The sequence below is a fragment of the Orbicella faveolata genome, unplaced genomic scaffold (genome assembly GCF_042242905.1).
Source record: "Orbicella faveolata isolate gen_17 unplaced genomic scaffold, um_ofav_v1 contig_2, whole genome shotgun sequence".
NCBI classification, from domain to species: Eukaryota; Metazoa; Cnidaria; class Anthozoa; order Scleractinia; family Merulinidae; genus Orbicella; species Orbicella faveolata.
Window position 1 is genome coordinate 11,078,897 of NW_028301547.1, and position 22,437 is coordinate 11,101,333.

General features: G+C 40.7%; 1 protein-coding gene and 1 pseudogene across 1 annotated transcript; both read right to left on the reverse strand.

Moving 5' to 3' along the window:
- Nucleotides 1-783: 783 nt before the first annotated feature.
- LOC110044350 (beta-1,4-N-acetylgalactosaminyltransferase 3-like) lies at nucleotides 784-22,157 on the reverse strand. The gene is made up of 4 exons (XM_089289589.1): nucleotides 20,347-22,157; nucleotides 3,975-4,494; nucleotides 3,005-3,149; nucleotides 784-2,205 (listed from the first exon to the last, which is right to left on the reverse strand). Exons 1-4 carry the CDS (start codon nucleotides 21,522-21,524, stop codon nucleotides 2,060-2,062), a joined length of 1,989 nt encoding a protein of 662 aa, XP_089145715.1. The 5' UTR covers nucleotides 21,525-22,157; the 3' UTR covers nucleotides 784-2,059.
- On the reverse strand, nucleotides 12,486-15,016 carry LOC149111946 (uncharacterized; annotated as a pseudogene).
- Nucleotides 22,158-22,437: the final 280 nt, after the last annotated feature.

The window sequence follows — 22,437 nt, forward strand, 5'->3', positions numbered from 1 at the left end:
TAATAGAGCCGGGACATTCTCCCGTATGGTTCAAATGCATGCACATAGTTCTATAAAAGGTTTACTTTTTTCATTTTCTCTTGACTTTTAACTGCCCTGAAATTACCATCACATTCAACATTCATCTCAGGGTTTTTTTGTTCTCCTCCCTTCCCCTAAACCCAATAATTCCATATGTGCTTGCAATGCTCCGATATTCTCGGCCCAGACCCAGCCATGTGAGCCGGATACTAGCCCGCAGTTTTAGTAGTACTGGTCAGAAACTTAAACGAGTGCGTTAAACGAAAGCTTGTATTATTTATTCCCTCGACAGTGAGGAAAGATGGGACTACTCCAACATGAAGTACCTTTTTGCAATCATGAAAGTGTGAATACTCTCTAATTTACGCTGCTGAAATGCGTAACGTTGTTGTATTTAGGAATTATGGCAGGGAAAAAAAATAAAATTTTGCTAGTTCCTTTGTGTTTTGAACTTTGAAGTTCACTGACGAGTTTTCGAAAGCAGCAGTAAATGCAACTAATGACTAACTGCTAATCTGATCCCGAGTAAAACACCGCAGGAGTACTCCGAGTAACATACGAGTAACATACGAGTAACGTACGAGTAACATACGAGAAACATACGAGTAACATACGAGGAGCACACGGATGCAGATATGACAGAGGGAACACACGGGTACATACCAACACAGATATACCACCGGATACATATGAATAACATGCGGGTAATATAATTAACACACAGATACATCTTGGAAGACACGAGAAACACAAGATTAAATATATGAGTAACATGCATAAAATTTATTTTACCCTTAAAAACAATTTCAATTTTAAAATAGTTTAACTGAGGTAGGAATGAAAATGATTAAAATAAATGCACTGACTATCTAATTAAACAGTTAAGGTGGCTCGAAATAGTTTTTATTTCCCCAAACAAGTTTTACAAATTCTCTTCAACGCACCAGCATGAAATGTTCCACAGAAATGAAAGAGACATCATAAACATGCTCCTTGTTAAAAAAGAAACTATAGAAGATAGATAAAAAAAGATAGATTTTCTGCGCGTGAACATTCCATAACAAAGTGCTCCCTGAAAGCAATACTTCTATTTATTATATGGCTAGCTCCGTGAGCGGGCAAGATGAATCAAATCCTGCGCTGTGATTGGCTACCCGAGCGGGCAAGATGGAGCTATCTTGCCCACTCGGGACTACCCGCCGTGTCCCGCAAGAAAAATTTCCCCGAAAGCCATATAATAAATCCTTTATTGACCAAGCTTGTTCGGTCAAGATGGCTGGATATTGGCCTCGTTCTTTTTTCGCGTGTTTTTGGACCTCGACTCCGTCTCGGTCCATAAACACGCAAAAAAAGAACTTGGTCAATATCCAGCCATCTTGACCTCACACTTGGTCAATAACCCATACTTAACGATTACGAGATTTCTATCGCGCGATAGAAATCGAGAGCAAACAATCTAATTGCTTTAGTATAAACCTACTAGTCGTTCAAAATTTAACTAGTAAATTATCTAAATCTTTTACAAAGACACTTCTTAAACGTAAAGAAGCGGCCGCCATTTTCATGGTAACGACCGCACACTGCTAGGCTGCTAACTGTTTGCCAAACAATTAGATTTTGGGCTCGAGATTTCTATCGCGTGATAGTTGACGAGGGCGCGAGTAACCTATAACGCATAGAAATCAGGAGCGAAAAATCTAATTGTTTTAGTATAAATCTACAAGTTGTTCAAACCTTTATCTAAATCCTCTCCACAGACACTTCGAAAACGCCATAGCCAATCAGAGAACGGCCTTCGTGATAGAACGCTAGTAGTTTACACTAAAACTCGATAGAAACACGGAAGTGCTATTTCTTTGATATACGTTTGCTTCCCGTATGTACTCGTATCAGTGTCTGTATGTACCCAGTCCTGTTTCTCGTATTTTATTCGTGGTTAGCTTAGTGTTGTATTAGAAGGTTATGATCTGCTGGTCGTCATAAAATCGAAAACAGATCCTTTTCATTGTATGTCCACAGTTACCAAGCTTGTCACAGTCTATATCCACTTTTTGCTTTGGTGATAATAATGATAAAGTCCCGGATGTCTGACTCGTTCCACTTCTACCGGTAACATCAACACACGGTCTAGTAGATCCCAGTCTTCCCCGCCCCATTTAGTTTGGAAGTCCTTTGTATTCATTCCTAGTGATGCAAAGAGAGAGAGAGAAAAAAGAGAATTCGTAGACAGGAACCACTGGTTAAGTGTATGCTTATTACTGATTGTAGTCTAGAGAGTCGCCGCTTTTTTCGTAGTCGATGCAATGGCATTTTCAGGACAACTAGACATTTTTTTCTTAACTATCAATGAAATTTTTCCCACTAAATTAAAGAAAAAGAAAAGTTGTAGGTTACCACCTAGCATCGAACTCAGAAACCCCCGGATGTCAACATCCCTCTCTTACCACTACACCACTAGGTTGATCAGCCAAAATCCGCAAAATTTAATTATAAAAGATGACTTTCTTAGTCTCTTTTACTTATGGCATTGCCCTAACCAACAAATAAAGGCTAGCCGCAAACAAACCAGTGTGAAAGTGATCAATTTAGCATTTGGTGAGTGTGTATTTGTCTATCATCAAATTACAACCAGTTTCGAGCTAGTCCAGGCCTAGACTAGAGCAGGTATGGCATCATCCATTTCGAAAAGCTTGTTTACCAATTATGGCATCGACCGTTCAAACTGGCATCGACAGTTTACGAAAGGGAAATCAGCGGAGCCGCCTTAACGGAAAAATCGCTATAACCATGACTACATGCATTTAGATCTACTGTGGTCCCTAAGGTAAGCCTGTTCTCTCCTGATAGCCTTCTCTACCATCACCACCCACTAAAATATCTTGTAGAAGTGACATCATGCACAAGAGAAGATCAGGGTAAGTACGTTAATCTTTTCTTGATCATATATCTTGGATGAATTATGATGAAAGTGATTTTCACTCACCGCCAAATCTGACCCAATCTGATTTATAAATCGACATAAGCCCATAGCCATCTACTTGCCAAAATCCCCGATGTTCCACGGGATTACTGTGACATTCCAGACGCCCAACAATAGGAAAGTAAGCCATGCGACCAGTAACAGTGTTCTAAGAAAAAAAAATTACGTTATTGGTGAGAACAATCATCAGGTAAGAGAATCAAAATATTATAACTCAATATGCAGTAGCCATCAACGTCTTGTACGTCCAATCAAGGGCTGGGGCCCCAACATTGCTCTTTACGGAGATTAGTTTAGTCTTGATAAAAGCCTCTCATCCCAGCTAGACAATACTTGATCATAGACATGCTGGTAAGAAAGATTCCATCGGTATTTTAGATTCATAATTTTGTCCGTAAAAACCCATCACGAGGGCGCTTATTTCACCAGCCAGTCGACAAAAAGGGATACCTCTTTACCTTGCTTATCCCGGTCATGCCCCAGCTATTCAGCGAAAAAAAACGTGCACCAACGACCCACGACCTACAATCCTGCGTATCACTGGTTTGTTACCGTTGCTCGCAGTTGGGTCTGGGAAGAGTCCAAGTTCAATGGTGACCAGGACAGTGGTTCTGATTGTCACTGACACTTACTACAACAACTAAAGGATCGCGTCGAAAGGTTGCAATCTTAGATGTTTTGCTTCGTCGCTTTGATGGAATCAATTTTGGTATTGACCACAGGACGTTTGTGCACATTCAGCAATATAATAGAAACAATTTACAAATATAATCGAGATATAGCGTAGAACACCACTATACACTAATTGTTTTCCAATCGTCAAACCTCACGGGGGCTCTTTGGACTGCCACGATTTCGAGCAATATTCTCCACAGCGCTTCCAATTTGCCGGTTAATAACATTTTTTTCCCTTGGTATCAATGCCGTGGTTAAACGTAGTTCTATGAATGCCACAGATACATGAAATACATACCATTCGAACACTGTCCATAATGTCTGCGGGCACATCAATATGCAGGTCAAACAGGAAAACTATGTCATGCGCATTCGGGACTTGTTCAACGGCCTTGTTTAGAGCGAGAGTCTTGTAGAATTTCCCCATTAATGAAACAATAGTATGTCTGCTGCTGAGAAGAGATGTGTTAAACGCCTTGACCATATCAATATCTTTACTTTCAAAATCAACAACTATGACGTGAAAGTTCGTATCACCGGTTAGTAAGCTGGCATCAGTCAGCTGATTAATAAAATGATGCACCCAGTTTCCTTGCTCCTTAACAGGGAGAATGAAGTACACTGTAGCGTTGTTATTCCAGTTGATTCCTTCAGGAAGGCACAAGGTGTCATTTCCTTTTTTCTGATACACGTGTTCTGACAGGCGAAATGATTGGTCGGTGTTGTCTAAGCCAAGTTCGAGGTTCAACAAGAAACGATCGCCATTCCTGGGGTCTGGTTTAAGAATCACTTTGTGAATTTTTTTCAAAGAATATTCCCTGAAATCATAAACAATGGAAACAAATAGAAATTTCAAGTAACTAAATGCGTTCAAATTGAGCCAGAGTTCACTGCAAGAGAACTCTTTAAAATTGGTTGGTGGGTGGGTGCAGCAATAATCCCAACCCCGGTCCATTTCCAGACTAAACGGTCACTTAAGAGTCACTGACTGAAAATATCGAGAATGGCTGGCCAGGTTAGAAAAATCGAAAATCCTGAAACTTTGCCTAAAGAACGCTTTTAGGGAGCTACTTTCGAAAATATTATTCCGATTTTCTTAGAATTTAAAGTCGCCGTGCCGGCGCAAGTTTGTAGAGGGGTCTAGGGGCATCCTCCCCCCCAAAAACCTTTTTAAGTCTAGGGGCTCGGAAATAGTATTTTTGACATTCTCCATGGTGTAGTTCGTAAGAAAATCAACCTAGTGGATGAACTTTAAAATGACAGGTACTTTTAGTGCATTTACAGCAATATATTTTGAAGGTATTGTGAGCTTGATACATCTTTCTCAGCCCTCCATGATATATCACGGCCTTAGGGTACTGACTGACCTGCGCTTTTACACAAGCCTTCCCGTGTGTGGGAAGGAAGTGCACGCTGCGGAAAGGTTAAAACTATGTAAACATGAAAAGCTTCTTACAGATTTGGTATGAGGCTGTAGCTTTGTAAATTCTTGGTAAATCTGTAGTCAACCAGACTTTTTTCGTTTTCTTTTCCTTCTTCTTTATTTCTTCATTTGTACCTCACACTAAAACAACATAAACTGTCATCGTGGTAAAAAGTGGAGGGGAGGGAGGAGCTTAAGCCCCCACCCCGGCTCCGCCATCCCTGGTTCAGTTCGGCACATGCATGGTAAGAGCACGCCGTTCGAAGCCAAGTGGCGCTACTGCCGTGCGGAACGGCATTAGGCCTGCTGTGCTATAAGTAGTCGCGCCGACTTTAATTCAGCGTGCCGAACTGAGTGAATGCATGGTTTCAAACGTCGTGCTACTGCCGCGCTTGAGTCGAAGTTCTCGGTATTCGCATTGAAACAATTTACAAGACTAGAACATCGGATAAACTAAGCATATTGAAAACTTTATATTAAATTAAATTTTGAGGGGTTCCGTCGACTGTCGAAGAATTCAAGCCCCTATGGAAACGGCAAAAATTGCGTAATTTTACGGCCTTAAAAGGCGTTTTAGTTTGCCCAATATCGGGTCGAAATAAATACTTTGATTAAATTTTGATCTTCTTCAATCAGTATTTGGAACAAAAAATCTGGGCAGTAAGAACGCGCGCCAGCAAACACAAACGTTTTTAAGGCTAGGTGAACTTTTTTGCATAATTGACGAAAATTGAAAAGTCTCTTCATAGAATGACTACTCGATATATTTCTAACAGTGTTGTTTTGTCGTTGTTGGTGCCTTCAATTACTTGGCCTTAATAGTTTCCAAATAATAAAGAAAGAGGGAAAATCGATGTTTAAACTGACAACCGTTTACATAACACATTATCCCTTGTCATATTTTTCGGCTCAATCCCCGTAAAAGGTATTGCAAAAGCTCTCGCGGTGGACCTTTTGAAGATTAACCCCGAAAATGTACGACGAGCACCCCCGTTATTTTTAGTCTCGATTTCAAACAGTCTTACTCTATTTTTCAAGAAGAGTTGCTTCCTTGGTCTGGCTGGATCACATTAATAAAGCCTCTTCGTTTCATTTCGTGTATTTAATTGATTCGTTTTCCATCAAGATGAAAATCGAGACACATGCTAAAATTTACTTTAAAAGACCAGTCTCCTTTCGAATATTTGCAGACTAATCGAGTGTATATAAACGGGAAAGACAAAATCTGCTATGTCTCTATTATAAGCAAGTGTCTAAATCTCAATAATCTAGTAATTCCACTTGGAGCTAACTGAAAATAAATATTATGTGACACCACTCACGTAATACATGTAGCGTGTTTAGTCTATGTGACTTTGAATTTATATTTTGGGCTCTGTAGTTTTATGTACCTTGCGTGAAATAATGAAACAATGTTGTAATAACGACATGGATCAACTCTCTTTTTGTATATTTCCCACAAAGCAAGGCCCACAAATGGAACAAAAACAGACTAGAGTGCTCAACAATAGAGTTCTTTGAACATATCGCATTATGCAAATTTGAGAAGAGACTGTCGCGAACTTTTGCATTTTTACCTGTGTGAACCTCGATTACCCAGAAATGTTTTTCCATATTATTATAGTAGAAACGACACTCTTTCGCACAGTACTTGTTTTAGTTCCATATCGGACATACCAAGATGCGTTTTAAGCGCGTTTTCATAGGGGCTTTAGAAGGCAATTCTTCAACGGTCGACGGAATCCTTCAAAATTCTTGAAAAATCTAAAACTTCCTATTGTTAGATAGAAGAAAAGTAAAGCTCTTACGCTAAGTTTACCCCGAGTTCTAGTTTTGCAAATTGTTTCAATGCGAATACCGAGAACTTTGTCAATTTTCCAGATGTTTTTTGCGTATTTAATGAGGCAAAAAGCTATATTTTCGTTTTTTGCGAATTTCTTGAAGACTTTAAATTCTAAGAAAATCGGAATAATATTTTCTAAAGTGGCTCCCTAAAAGCGTTCTTTAGGGAAAGTTTCAGGATTTTCGATTTTTCTAACCTGGCCAGCCATTCTCGATATTTTCAGTCAGTGACTCTTAACACTTCGCACATGCACTTTTCGCACTAACTTAATGACCATCAGAGCAGTAAAAGATAATTCATCGAACAGAGCTTTAAGAGGTAAGGCAAATTTCGGACCTTCACAGACTGGCCTCATTTTAACCTTGAAAGTGAACAATTATATACAATGTACAAATATCACATTTACTTGGATCACTTCGATTTTTCATTTTGTGAGAGATGGTTTTCAAGGTGACCTCAAAACTGAAAAAACTACCTTTGGAGGCTCTGAAAGTTTGCTACGAATCAAACGCTGCCAAAACACAGTTTTTTCATTCCAATAGGCTGAATGTTTTACATGCAAAAGTTTCATTTTTCTTCTATATTTTGAAGGTTTAAAATAAAGGCGGTCGCACCTATAACTAATATACATGAACCGTAAACGCTTGGCAATAAAATAACCACCACTACAGGTCAAATTGTGAATTAAATAAGGTTTTCTCGGTTTAGCCGTTGTTTCGGGAAAATCTACCTTCATTCGGCATTTTAAATAGAATAAACAATAAATATTTTCTTTCCATCGAGATGCAAATTATAGTGTAGCCGGATGAGTTTGTGTTGCGATGGGACGACCCAATACCACATTAAACTGCTTTCTTTAAATATTTTTTTCTCACTGTTAAACCTTTAAAATATTCCGAGGCGTTTGAGGCTTCTTGATCGATTTTGCAATCGTCCCCATGTTGAATGGACCTTTTCGGCGATAAGAATTGAAGGTCTCGGGGAAACAAAACTCAGTCTCCCTTGGGGCCAGTCATTAAGTGCTTAATGTATTTACCCCTTGAGCATCCTATTATAGCCATTTGAAACAAAAGAATTCAAAATGGCAGCCGTATCGCCGAATAGGTTCATTTAACCGCAAGTTGCGTTTCTTACCAGGAGCCCGTTAATGGGCTCCTGTTCTTATTTATAACAACTTTATTTACATCAAAAATGTTTCGTTGACAGTTCTGTCCCCAAGCGATATTCATGGCAATTTTGATTGGTCGAAGGTCAGCGACCCGTTTTTGGGTCGCTAAAATTGGCGCCGATCAGGCATAAGAAGTCCTTCGTCCGGCGGGTGATTAGAGACCTTACGCCGTCGATAAAACCCGGAATATTCCGGAATATCCCGGAACATTGAATAATTGTAATAATTATGAGAAAAATATGCAAAAGTAATTTTATTATTATTATGAAGAAATAGTTTCTCCATGAGATAGAAATAGAAACTCTTCGGCATTGAGTTTCTTGTGCAAACTAGTTCGGACTGCTCAAGCTGTGATGACAGTGTAAACAAATACAAACACAAAATTTAAAAACATTTGGCGACGTGCTGTCTTACAGGGTCGCTGGTCAAAACTTTATTAATAATACTTGTTACAAGTATTATAAATACTTGTTACAAGTGTTGGCGATCTGAAATTGAATTCAAAGTGTCGTCAACAGTTCAAATGCCTTTCCTGGAAAACGTTTTCTCCAGTACAAGTTAATTCTTAATTAATTAAAAAAAACACTTTTACCGTAGGCTATAATCTATTCATCCCTAGTTTAACTTCACGTGCAGATCGTTATATGACATTCGATCAAACTTAGTTTTCTATCGAGCCATTCGAATGCCACCAAAGTAGACCAAACATGCGAAGTACGCGCGTGAACGCACTGGTCTAATCTTTGACCGGAAAGTCTGAGTCTGCACTTGGTGGGTCATAGTGCCAGGCGTTCCTAGCGGAGAGCGCGAAACTGGGGATGATAATTGCAGCACGAAGACGGAACAGTAGTGACAAAACTATGGTTACTGACTTAACAAGCAACTGTATGATGCTCCTACGAACACCTCAGATGTTGAAGAAATCGGGGATCAACAAAGGAAACGCAATGAATAACCTGGCATTCATCGTCCGAATCGTCCAGGTTTGTGCTGTAAAGCCCCGTGACGCAATTGGCCGAAAAGAAGAGCAGCCTGCACTTATTGTGGTCAGTTGAAGGAATACCCAACGCTCCCTACCCCCAAAATATCTTTTCATATGTCGAGCTGATACCAGTTTATTTTTGTTTATTTTATTTTCGAAAATTTAATTTTACATATTTTTCTCATAATTATCATAATTATTCGATGTTCCGGGATGTTCCGGAATGCTTCGGGATGTTCCATGTTCCAGGTTTTATCGACGGCCATAGAAAACCAAGTTTGATCGAATGTCAGATAACGATCTGCACGTGAAGTTGAACTAGCGATGAATAGATTATAGCCTACAGTAAAAGTGTTTTTTTTAATTAATACAGAAGTTGAACGAGACTTACCGGAAGTTGAAGTTCGACTGGGATTCCACCTTTGTCACCATACACAGAAGGATTACATGAGATAGCATTGCGCCTGCATGAACTCAGTCTTTAAAGCACTAGCCATGTGCATCGTAGGAAGTAAGTAACAGGGTGGCTTTAAGAGAGGGTATGTAATCCCTCTGTGCATGGTGACAAAGGTGGAATCCCAGTCGAACTTCAACTTCTCGTTCAGTACTTCTGTATTCCACCTTGTCACCCTCAGAGGGATCACATGAGACTTCAAAGACAGATGCACAGGCTAGTATTAAATAATTTCACACAAGTGAATATATTACTGCAAAACTTTATTGGCAAACGTGTCTTCCACAATCTTTTTGTCATAGAATTTAGCAAAGGTGGATTCTGACTTCCATACAGCCTTGTCAAGAATGTCTGCTGATGGAAAATCATTCAGCTTTGCCTTAGAAGTTGAAGCTGACCTTGTGCTATGAGGCTTGAAAATGTTTACATCAATGCCTGAACTTTGTAATCCAAACTTAGCCCAACGACTGATCGTGTCTCTAGACACTTGACCGTACGGTTTAACATAACTTAGTCACAGTTGACTACGCGAACGAGTCTCCCTTGCAAACTTTGTTCTTGTCAAATACTCCTTATTAATAAGAGTGGTCACAACACAAAGTCTTGGATCTGTGAATGATTTAAGTTCAATCACCATACCCTTGGACCCTGATTTGGACTGGTTAACATGCTCTTGAAGTCTGAACACTATAGAGGAGCCAGAATCTATCATGCTGTCCACATTGAGAAAAAGAAGGGATTGCCCACTTTGAGCAGTGACTAGAGCTAATGAGCTTCAGAGTTAAACTCTTGAGAGAAATCTCATTAACAGGGGACAAAGTCGTGAAGTAATCAAGAACTTGGTTTACATCCCAAACTGCTGTATAACAAGGCATCGCTGGGAGAGATTCAAATACTCCCTTTAGAAACCTGATAACTAAAGGATGTTGCCCAACTGGGATACCATATATTGAAGGGAGTATTGAAGAAAGTGCTGAGCGAGCAGTATTAAGGCTACTACAACTAAGACCATTGTTAAATAAAGTCTGTAGAATTTCTATGACTTGGGCTAAAGAGGGACGAACTGTACTAATCTGTTCTCTATGACAGAAGTCAAGCCATTTTTTGCAGTAGGATTGGTACTGTTTAGATGTGCCTTTCCTCCACGACTTGAGGATAACCTTGGTAGCTTCTGCAGAAATGCCTTGCTTCGTAAGGGATTCCCCGACAACTTGCATGCAATTAGTTTCAGTTTGCCCTCCATGTGATGTGCTTGACTGGGCTTGCTTGGAAGATACAATATCCCTCTTGTCACTGGTAACAGTCTGGGCTTGTCGACCAAAAGACTCATCAGCTTTGGATACCAAGGTTGGGTGGGCCAGACTGGAACAATTATGATCCCTTCCCCTTCCTCCATTTCGATTTTCTTTAAACAACGAAGTATCAGGCTAAAAGAAGGGAAAGCATAAAATTGTTCTTGAGAAGAGAGAGAGAAAGCATCCACAAATTGTGCCACAGGGTCTGGCCTCCATGACACATGACGTGAAACTTTTCTGTTAATTCTAGATGCAAAAAGATCGATGGATGGCATGCCATAGGTCTCAACAATGCTGTGGAAAATATTTTCATTGAGAGACCATTCTGTGTTATCATTAAATGTTCTAGATTCCCTATCAGCATCAACATTTTCTTTACCTGGTAATGAGATTGCTGTCACCCAGTTATTTCTCTGGATACACCAGGTCCAAATTTCACGTGCAATCGTATTACATTCCAAAGAATGAGTCCCACCCATGGCATTTATGTAAGAGACAGCAGTGGTATTATCTATGTAGATGTTAATATGACAATTTGTCATGGAGTGGCAGAATGATTTCAAAGCAAAAAAAGCAGCAAGTGTTTCTAACTCATTGATGTGACAGTTAGACTCAGTTACAGTCCATCGACCTCCTGCTTTATCTCCCTTGCACACTGCCCCCCACCCTTCTTTTGAGGCATCAGAATACAGGGAGAGTAATGGATCCCCATGGGATATCCACTTAAACGAGCTCTCAACATTTTTGATCCACCATTTGAGGTCTATGACTGATGTAACTGACAATATCATTACTGAATTGTAGTTTCCCCTACTTTCTTTCAGAGCTTTGATTTTGTCTATCTCTAGACCTCTGTAGAAAAGCTGTGCATGTTCAACACCAGGGAACATAGAAACCATTAAACCTATCACTTCTGAGACATCATGAATTGAAACATGAGTTTTTGTCGATACAGCTAAACATTTCTGCTTCAGCTTTTCAGCTTTCTCTGGTGTTGGTCTCACTGTCATCGTGAGTGACTTTAAGATAAAGCCCAAAAATGTTAACTCATGGCCGGGTACGAAAATTGATTTTTCTTGATTTAGAAGAAAACCCACTTTGGTAAAAAGGTGGACAGTGTCCTGAACATTATTACTGCAGTCATCAAATGAGGGCCCTTGTAAGTATGAATCATCAATGTAGCCCACATTTGTGTGTCCCATTTTGCCTTAAGGTGGAGTAGACAGGTTTAAGCAATTTCGTAAAAAGTCGGGGAGCAGAAGCAAGACCATTAGGGAGGCAAGTAAACTGAAATAATTTCCCCCGCCAGGAGAACTTCAACTATTTTTGGCATTTCTCATTGATTGGAACCGAATATGCATCTTGCAAGTCTACAGATGCCATATAACATCCAGATGTCACAAGCAAGATTGCTGAAGTTAAGCTTTCCATTTTAAAATGATGGTTGTTAATATATTGATTTAAGTTCTTCAAATTGAGAATGCGCCTATACCCTCCAGTCTTTTTATGAAGAAATATAGTAGAGAGAAATTCTCCATGACAGTGCTCTGATTTCGCAATGACCCCCTTTGTCAGAAGTTTGTCTAATTCTGAACTGATAATCTGTGATTCCTCCGAATTAAAAGCGATCTCCTTTGGGGGAAGCATTTGTACAGGAGGGCAGTCAACAAAATCAACATTAAAACCCTTGAGGGTTTTGAGAATCTGCGGATCGGAAGTCAATTCTCTCCATTCAGGGAAATATAATTTCAGTCTACCTGCCCTTTGTCCTGGTTCTACAAGACACAATTTTTGACTTACCTCAGGTAAGTCCTCAGAAGCTTTGTTTACTTGCTTTGACCCTTCGACTTGGGAAACTTGTCTGAATTCTGTGTGGCAGAACCGCGACTTGCGGTCTGTCGCCATCCTAAAAAATGCTTCTGACTTCCTCTTGCTCGAAAAAATTTCCCTCTGCCGCCAGACGATTGGCTTTTGTATCCAAAGTTAGAGTGGGTCGGGTCTTTATGACGAGTGACGGTGGAAGTAGTTACTTTCCAGCCAGCACGGTTTACTTCGGAGATATCCTTGACTTGCTTCGACAAGTCGTCTCCGAAGAGTTCAGCTGTCACTGTTGTAGACGCTGAGCAAAGGTGTTTGTAATCCGTGTGTAGGTCCGGTTTTATGAGCTCTTTCCTTCTATTATTAAGCTCGGTATTTGATGTGCCAAAAGAGAAAGGCTGTCTATTGCCTCTTGGGCGAGCACTTTCCCGCCATTAATGAGACCCTGCTGGTGTGCAATTTAGTATAAATTATTAAAGCCACACTCACACAGGGGGAGGGGCAGATCTAACAGTACCAGCGAGGATATTTATATGGGTAACAACATTGCAACCTACCCTCCCCTTTTGCTGGGTAGATACAGGAAACAGAAACAAAACACTGATTATGGCGGCAAAACATGGGTGGCAGGGAAGACTGCAGAGCCTATCTCCCCTAGAGTAGCGGCGTCTCTAGGGGAACCTATGTTACTAAGGGGACCAGAAGAGGGGTGCCCTTTTGGGAGAACAATAGGTCAGATGGTACGATGGCACCATCCTGGAGAGATCCGGACCTATTTCCTTGGAAGTAACATAGGATTGACCAGAAGAGGGGGTGCCCCTCTGGGAGGACAATAGGTCAGATGGTACGATGACACCATCCTGGAGAGATCCGGACCTATTTCCAAGGGTGGCCATAGCACTTACCATGGGGCAAAGTGCAGCCTAGGTTGCACTTCTCTGCCACCAAAAGCATTGACTAAGCAGCTATGGTTTACACACAATATAACAAATAGAACGTGGCAGTGAAGAAACCGAGAAGGTTCAGCAGGCGAAAGCCACCTTCTCACGAAAGGTAATTACAACCACATGAAGGAAAAAGATGGGAAAGGACAAAGCTACCAATACAGGGAGGGAGGGAGGGAAAAGCGGAGAACGGCCTAGCTCGAATACTAGCTGACAACTGGGACAGGGTCAGAAAACAATGGGATTTTACTGACTGGGGATTGCGGGAGTTGGGAGGGGAAGAACACGCTGAAATCACATGAGAGCATGGTGGAAAATCACTGGGAGCTTTGTCGTATGATTTCCCATATGGTAAAACTATTGGGTTGCATTGGACATTGACCTAAGGTTATTGCACAATGGCTAATAGGGGGAAGATAACAGAACTGGTGACAACCTTAGATGACAGCTATGATGTAGACTACAGAGCTCATTAACCACAGTTTAAATGCTTAAACTTCTAATTTCTCTCATTAACTCGTTTCAAGATGGCGTCAGTGACGCGAGCAAGAGCTGTCATGCCCTTAACGATAGACGTTTGCACTTTTTGGAATTTCAAGTCTTGCGAGCTGATTGTCGAGCTGAGGTTATCCCAATTCAGTTGGTTAACTCGAACTTTCGTTAAACCTTCACAGTGTTCGGCTGCGGATATTTGTTTATCTTGTCTTGCAGCCGTTCTTCTAACATGCCGTCTCGCACGAGACGCGTCACAATTTTAGCGAGCTCTTCATGAACGGGAGGTCCCGTCTCCTCCGACTTCAGGTCATTTTGAACAGTTTTGAGGAAGTCTCCAACTGATTCGTCGACTTCATGTTGCTTTCCATTGCCATGTTCTTTGGCATCAGACAAAAGGTCATTGACCGAGGCATTAACATCCATCTGCTTGTTCGGTGAAGACGATTTTCCCGCCTTCTGGCTGGGTTTGTCTTGTGAGGGGTTTGGCAAGTTATTGTCGTTTGTCACCCTCGGTGACCTCCTCACACGCATACCTTTCAAGGGTTTGTGTTAGGGCCGTGGTCAACGACTCGGCCATCCGGGAAAAGCCTTGTTCCATAGATTTTTGCAAAGCAGTGATCTGAGCGCTTGCCATGTCTTCATCGTGTTGACGGGAGTCAATGATGACCTTTTCCCCGTCTTTTTCATTGCCGCGTCTCGAAGACTTGGAGGGTCTCTCTCCTGGTACCGGGTGCATCTCTACATGAATTTCTTTCGGTGTTTTAGTAGGCAAATCAGGCGGCATTGTGTGTGGGAAAAACCAAGTTTTCGCAGGACAGAAAAGACAATCCGTTCACAACGAAGGCAACAACGCACTGAGTTGACGCAGGCGCAATGCTATCTCATGTGATCCCTCTGTGGGTGACAAGGTGGAATTAAGAATTAACTTGTACTGGAGAAAACGTTTTCCAGGAAAGGCATTTGAACTGTTGACGACACTTTGAATTCAATTTCAGATCGCCAACACTTGTAACAAGTATTTCTTGAGACAATAAAGTTTTGACCAGCGACCCTGTAAGACAGCGCGTCGCCAAATGTTTTTAAAATTTGTGTTTGTATTTGTTTACACTGTCATCACAGCTTGAGCAGTCCGAACTAGTTTGCACAAGAAACTCAATGCCGAAGAGTTTCTATTTCTATCTCATGGAGAAACTATTTCTTCATGAGAAATCGTGTATACGCACATCTTTGTATTGACGTAATGAATTGAATAAAGAAATCGCACTTGTGTACCCATATTTTTCGGTCTGATTAAAGAGTTCGAACGCCACCACCTTGGTTTTCTATGAACAACGAAATCTAAGAATAAGGGACAGCCATGGTCATTTCACGTTGTTGTTTTGCAGACTGGACGGCAAAGAAAATTCAAATGTACCGAGAATTATAACGCACGTGTACAGCCATTGTTTTGCTCATTAAACCGTTTGTTTGGTGACGTTCTCGTTGCTGTTGCCGTCGCGTTTTGCGTAAAGTCCCTAGTGAATAAACAAGACGAGGGACTTTTCTGAAAGTCTAATCCTGAAAATGTGAATAGTAAATTGTGTTTTCAAAGCACTTCACAAGCCTTAATAGTTTCAATCTTAGTTAACATTTTCTGAACTTAACTTAATGCCATACGCTTTTCGTCATCGTTTTACTCTTTGAATTTATTTTGCCCACGTTGAGCAGGAAAGTGCTGATTTTTTGCTAGCTAATTAGCCAAAAAGAGCCTTAAATCATTGTTACGTTATATTGCGCAACCATTCCCTTTGGGAACCAGATTGGAGCTGTCAATTAAAACAGCAGTTCTGTAAAAGCTTAATCTGCATTCACGTATACCCAACTGAGCCATTGTTATTTATTTATTTTGCTGCTCAGCTCGCCCTGTACGGGTCCGCAAATGATCCCAGGGGCCTGTTTCTCGAAAGCTCCCGTAAATACCGGGCCCGATAACTTACCGGGCCGGTTAACGGGAAACTTTACCGCGCCCGAAACAGCGTTTCTCGAAGCGCCCGTAAAATTTTCCCGGTACTTACCGGGCCCGATAAAATAGCGGGTTTTTACCAATCTCTAGCGCGCACTTCACGCTCGTTCGCGAGAGAAGGAGAAACACTTGGGACTATACGTGCACATTCGATTCTGATCGATTCTGTTGTCGTTGCGACTGTGGTGCTTTTTGGAGAACGCTGCGAAGTTTAACTTCGAAGTTATCGTTGTGTCAAAGGAGAGTAACTAAGAGAGATCGTCATTTTGCATGGTCATATTATTTGAAAGTGATGATCAATTGCCTTTTGTAGCTCGATTCGAAGACTTCGATCGACAATCTCGCTCTTTTCTAGGAGTGTTGTCTTTTTCCGTGATTCATTCTAATTCAAAATGTTCCGCTGAGCAATCAAACAAGATCTGCGGACCGCCGAGGAAACAGTGTGAAGTTGAGAACTTGAAATTTAGCTACAAACACTTATTTCAGCAATTTATAATGATAAGAATTTCGCTTAAGTAAGTGTAGAGAATATTTGGAATAAGGAAGGATCTTACTAAAATTTTTAGGCGTGATTTAATCGTTTTCTCCGGCAAACATCAAGCGTAATTTTCACTGATCCCAAATCGACTGTTCTAGCATAAAGCACGCTAAGATCAATAGAAATGCGACTGAAACAATTATGAGATTGGGGAGAATAATTTTAATGTTCTTCATTCTCGTTTATCTATCGTGCGTACCGAACGCTTCTTCGTGTTTCATCTAGCTAGAAATGCTATTACCAGCATTTGTCAGCATTTGTGCACCGCGCCTAATGCGACTCTTCGCGATCGCTCTAGATCTATTATGTTTATTTTTTGTAGAATGTCTGTTTTCTAATTTCCTCCTCCCTCCCAAAAAAGTAAAAAATATCTGCAATTAAAACACAAGAAACAGGTTTGGCTTGCAGTAAGATCAGGTTTGCGTGACAGGAACCAATTTTTATGTTCATACAAAGAAGCCATTTCGGAAACGCGCGGCGAGTGATCGGCGTTTACATGACAGTGTTTATTTTTTTTCCCGCCGTTTGTTGGTTTTGAAAAACAATCAAATAGAACTTTACAGTTATATAGTGCTTGTATGCAAACGCCTTCAAACTGTAACAATTAAACAACAACAATTATATTTACGTAGGTTTCCGGAGCCAGCGTGCAGCTACTCGCCGTGTTTCTCTCCAATTCCTCCTTAAGCTCCTCAACGAGCCACTCCATTCTTGCTCGTGAGAGCCGAAATCGTTCAATGACTTCGCAGTCAGCCATATCGGCTAGAAAGGGGCGTCTTTGATAAGACCTTGAAACAAAAAAGTGCGCCTCCGGCCGCCATTTGTTTCGTTTTGCAACATTTGTGACTTTCCGGTAACTTTACGGGAGGTCACGACCTCCCGTAAATTACCGGGCAAGTTACCGGGAAATTTAACGCGATCGAAAATAACGGGAACTTCGAGAAACACCCGAAAAGTTTACGGGGACTTACCGGGTGACTTACCGGGCCCGATAATTTACCGGGTCTTTCGAGAAACAGGTCCCAGGACCGCAAATGATCCCCAAATTGAACCGCAAATGATCCCGGACCGGAAATGATCCTCATATTGGACCGCAAATGATCCCGATCAACAAATAAGGACTGGAGTGGATTTATATCAGAGGAAGGTGAGAACATGTACAAAAATAATGAACTAAGCAACATATTTTATCATTTTGCAAAAAAGATATTCCACAGTTGCTGTTTTGTTCTTCGAAGGGTACAGATCGTTTTCACTGTCACGCAATAAAAAAAAAAAAAATCCAAAACCAACCAATGGAAAAAGCTAATAAATTGTGATGTACGCTGTAGAAGATAACTAAACTAGTAGTAATCAGAGATTATGAGTGCGTTCGACGCTCTCAGTTTAATATATATATGTACCGTAAATAAATGATTTCACTAGCTGACTTTTAACCTTTGTCTATTGGTAAAATAAAATTTTTTTAGCAGCAACCGAGGTCTTACAGTCAGATAGATGTATGCATAGTGTCAAAGTCCATGCTAGTTAAGAGGTCACGATTTGTTGATACGTTGTGTGACGCCGCCAGTTTCTGTAGACTCTCAAGTTTTATAGAATATTTAAATTACGTACATTATTCTAAGCTAGGATTTGCAATCGCGTGCACGTTTCGCGTGGTCGTTTATCGTAAACAAACTCCGTGCGACTGATTCGAGTATTTCCCCTGATGAATAAAGTAGTCTTATGGATCTTGCCTTCAGAGTACTTTTCCACCGATTCCAAACAATAAAATTTCGACCGGATAAAGACTGAGCTATCTGTCGCGACTGGAACTAATCAACAAATGCAATCAAAATGTAGCTGTTCCCACGGTTATCATCCCAAAGCTAAGTCGTGTTAATAAACAAGGACAATTCCCTCAGATTTCGATAAATGCTACCGTCGAAGCGTTAAAAATTCGCCAAAATCTAACGATGAGAGCACATGATAGCGAAGCGTACGGCGACTGAATGGAAAGAAGTCAAAGAAAGATCCATCGGAAAGACGAGCTCACATGGCCTGCTCACATACTCACATGTTCGCCACATGTCTTATCACATGTCTTAAGCATTAAACGGTACCAGTTTACTGGCCGTGACATGCCCCTGCAAAAATCAAGCGAGCCATATTGGTGTCTTTACAGGAATGTGGTGTTTTCGGCTTATAACTGTGCACAGGAAAACCAATTCTGGATAGCCACAGGTCAAAATTACGTTTGCGTTCCACTTCGTCGAACGCAATAAGACACTTCCCCAAGTTTTAGGCCTGTGCGTTTCCCCAGACTTCAGATATTCGTCGTAAATGTTTCCCAGAAATTTACAGAGTCCAGTAAGAAAACGCCATGTTGGAGTACATCCGTGGAACACCAATATGGCGACCGGAATATAGTGTAAACATCTCGAACTTACTTTGGCTTCCTAGACAACTGATTATCAGTACTAAACAAACAAGCATTTACATAAGCACTTTTCCTAATGCTCTAACTTCTAAAAAGGCTCAGAATCATGAGATAAGTATATATTTTTCAACAAACTCGATCGTAGCCTTGTGTCACGCAACCTCCATAACCCTGAAATTGAAAATGCTCTAGTTTGCAAACGAAGCACGCTAATTGTAAACAGATATAAATATACCGCCTCTTATGCCTGATGAGGATAAAAACATGTCACATGAAGACGATCTATTGAATTAGAAGTGTTAGAAAACACATACTTGTAAACATTCTCGAAATCCCGGTGGCGATAGTATCAAACATCTATCAAACAGCTAGTTGTCAAAACGAAGAGCAAGCCTTGGCCTTGCGTGGTCATGAAGCTGAACTTCTTAACTATAGCTTGGAATTTTGGCTTCTTAAACTACTCAAGTAGTCATTTCCGAGGAATTAAAGCCAAAATACGACCAAGCAAAAACTACAAAATAAATTTGTTCAAATTTCCAGTGCTACACACTAGGTGTTTTACAGAGTGATGAAGCGTTGTAGGCTTGTGGGTCTACTCAGGTGACAGCGTCTTCCATAATGGTTGCTTCATGGTTAGATTTTAGTTTAAAACTATAGACGAGTGGCGTTAATGGCTGATAAAATGTGATTTAACTATAACACCGAAATATCAATGTTTAACAAAGGAGGATATGTAGCGTATGTTGCACTGATCATAGTTTTACCGAGAATTGTAAAGAAATGTAAGCCAAGTCGTGTTTTGATGATTGAGTGGTGATATTCATAACATCGTAGTTAGCAACAAAGTTTAGTCGAAAGTATGCAAAAAAAAAAAAAAAAATCAAGTTGTAAGCCTGGTGGTCATGATATCATAAGATGGCTTTAATAAAAACATCGGTATTCACGTACGCCAATTCCCTATCCACACCATCCCACCATCCATGCCATTCCTTATTTTTGGATCGGGATCATTTGCGGTCCAATATGGGGATCATTTCCGGTCCGGGATCATTTGCGGTTCAATTTGGGGATCATTTGCGGTCCTGGGATCATTTGCGGACCCGTACAGCCCAAACTACTGAACCATGCACACATTTGATGTTTAAACGCTAGGCTTGTCATGAAGATCCTTACTAAGTAAACATACATCACCGGAACTTTAGCCGGTATTTGAGACGTTTCGCCCACCTGCTCAGTTAGTTAATACAAAAAATAGACAAAGCAAAACAATAATACGGTGCTAAACTTACCTAAACCGCAAGGAGTCGACGAATTTGTCCACGACTGATCGAACTCTACTGTCGTTAATAAGTTGATTAGGTTTAGGCCAGTGTGGTCTTAAGTTGCTTTTGATCATGTCAGTGTCGTCTTGTGGAAATACTTGTGATTCAATTGTCCGCCAAACGCCCTGATACCGTTGGAGTTTTTGTCGTACTAAAAAGCTCGGGCTGTAAGGACAAGTCGGAATAAAGTTAATGTAGTCTTCCTTGTTTATGACAGGAAGTCGATTAAAATAATATAATTTGCTCTTGCTCTCAAGTGAAATTTTGCTTCGTTTGCCCGCGTGAAGGGGAATTGATTCTTGATTGTCATTCTCATAAAAACTCGACAGGTACTCGGAGGAAATAATTTTAAATGTTGAATTCCCGTAACTCCAATACACAGCAACGTGAGCGGCGCCAGCACCTTGCTTACTCAATGACTCGATATAATATTTCTTGCCGGCGTGAAGAAGGATTTCTCTAGAAATTTGCTCAGGATATTTTTTGTAGTCTCCTTCTACAGTCCAGGCCGATCTATGAGGAGAATAAACCCGCGCGATCATCTTGGTTGAAGCGGGATGTTCATTTCTACTCAGCCACAACTCTGATGAATCATCTGATGTGATGGCAAACTTATACATGCCGCTTACCTGCGGATGGACAAATCCAAAAATCCTTTCTCCGTTGTCTTTCATATTCAAAACTTGAGTTTTACGAAATTCCGAAACAAAAGAACGTTGGTTTGGAAAGTAAGGAAAATGAGGCCAGCTTCTTAAGACATCGACGCTCATTCCGCATATTCCATACCACATGTGAACGTTCAAACTTCCCTTGATTGTCGAGGAATCTTGTTCGACGTTTCGCTCACTTGTTAACGTTCTTGCTGTAGATGTGATGACCCCTTCTATTTGTTTTGGGATATTGCTCTCAATTGCTTTTCTTGCTGCACAAGGACAGTCATCTAGATTACTCGCAGACTTCGATTTCTCGACCACTGGTAAAGGAAAAGTTTCGGAGGGAGCACCGAAAAATATGAAATATCTCATGAAAGGTAAAACTGCCACCGCTATAAAAAAGGTCAAACGTCGCTTGAGAAATAATTTTCTTCGGTAATGTGTACGTAGAATCTGCCAAAACGCCATTGCGGAATAGTGCACCAGTCTCATTAAGCATGCGTGATGGCTGCTTAGGAATAATTTGTTGGTACCTGTCGTCCATACAAATTAGCTAGCTATTCTTGTTCCAATTTTCAAAGAGGAAATTAAAACCATGTTTCGACATTCTTATGTCATCTTCAGTTGCGAATGTTCGACGGTTGTACATTCGATTTTTCACTGCACACATGATTACGTTATAGAATGACGGCCTAAGATTTACGTTAACAATTTGAATATTGGAATGCACTGATGAGAACAAAGGACTCCGCGCGCGCGCCAACAGTAGCTGAAACTGAATCAAAAACAGAAACAGCAAAAGAAAAAACAACAACAATACCGAAAAACAACAAGTGCAAAAAACATCAACAGAAAAAAAAATATATACATATATAAATAAGTAAAATAAAATTAAAAAAAAAATGAAAAAGAATTAAAAGGAAAGAGACAAATCTAAGTGCCTCAGCACAGCGCCTCTTCAGTACAGCGTGAGTCAAGACAAGTCCCTGATGACTACAAGTGCTTGTAAACATGCGAAGCCTTGTCCGACACAAGGTGCTCGCGGACACGTGTACAAATGTGGCGAGTGGTCCGGCACCAACCGGTAGCAGGCATTACAGCCAGCACATGTAAATCAGTGTTCTGGTCGCTTCTATATTTGCGATTCAAACCTCGAAGTCATTGAAAAATTCCAAGCGAACAAAACTGTGCGGGTTGTCGTTTTCCACACTGGAAAAGTCTGTACCATTCGCCCTTGGAAATTTCCGGAAATTCACACCGGAATTTTTGGTCGAATGGAAAGCGCCCCCTGTCTACTAATGTCCTAACTAATCCCAATTTGTAAGCCAAAGGGGCAAAGCTGAAATAATTAGTAAGAGGACCAGTGAAGGTCCTTTTGCGAAATACAGTAGTAATAAGGGATGAA

What these genes read in the sequence shown, in the direction of transcription:
- LOC110044350 (XM_089289589.1), bottom strand. Translation starts at nt 21,524, where the DNA reads ATGAGACTGGTGCACTATTCCGCAATGGCGTTTTGGCAGATTCTACGT. An exon ending in GTCGACTCCTTGCGGTTTAG is followed by an intron (nt 4,495 to 20,346) that starts GTAAGTTTAGCA and finishes TTATGATTTCAG; the next exon opens with GGAATATTCTTTGAAAAAAA. An exon ending in TTATGGACAGTGTTCGAATG is followed by an intron (nt 3,150 to 3,974) that starts GTATGTATTTCA and finishes TTTTTTTCTTAG; the next exon opens with AACACTGTTACTGGTCGCAT.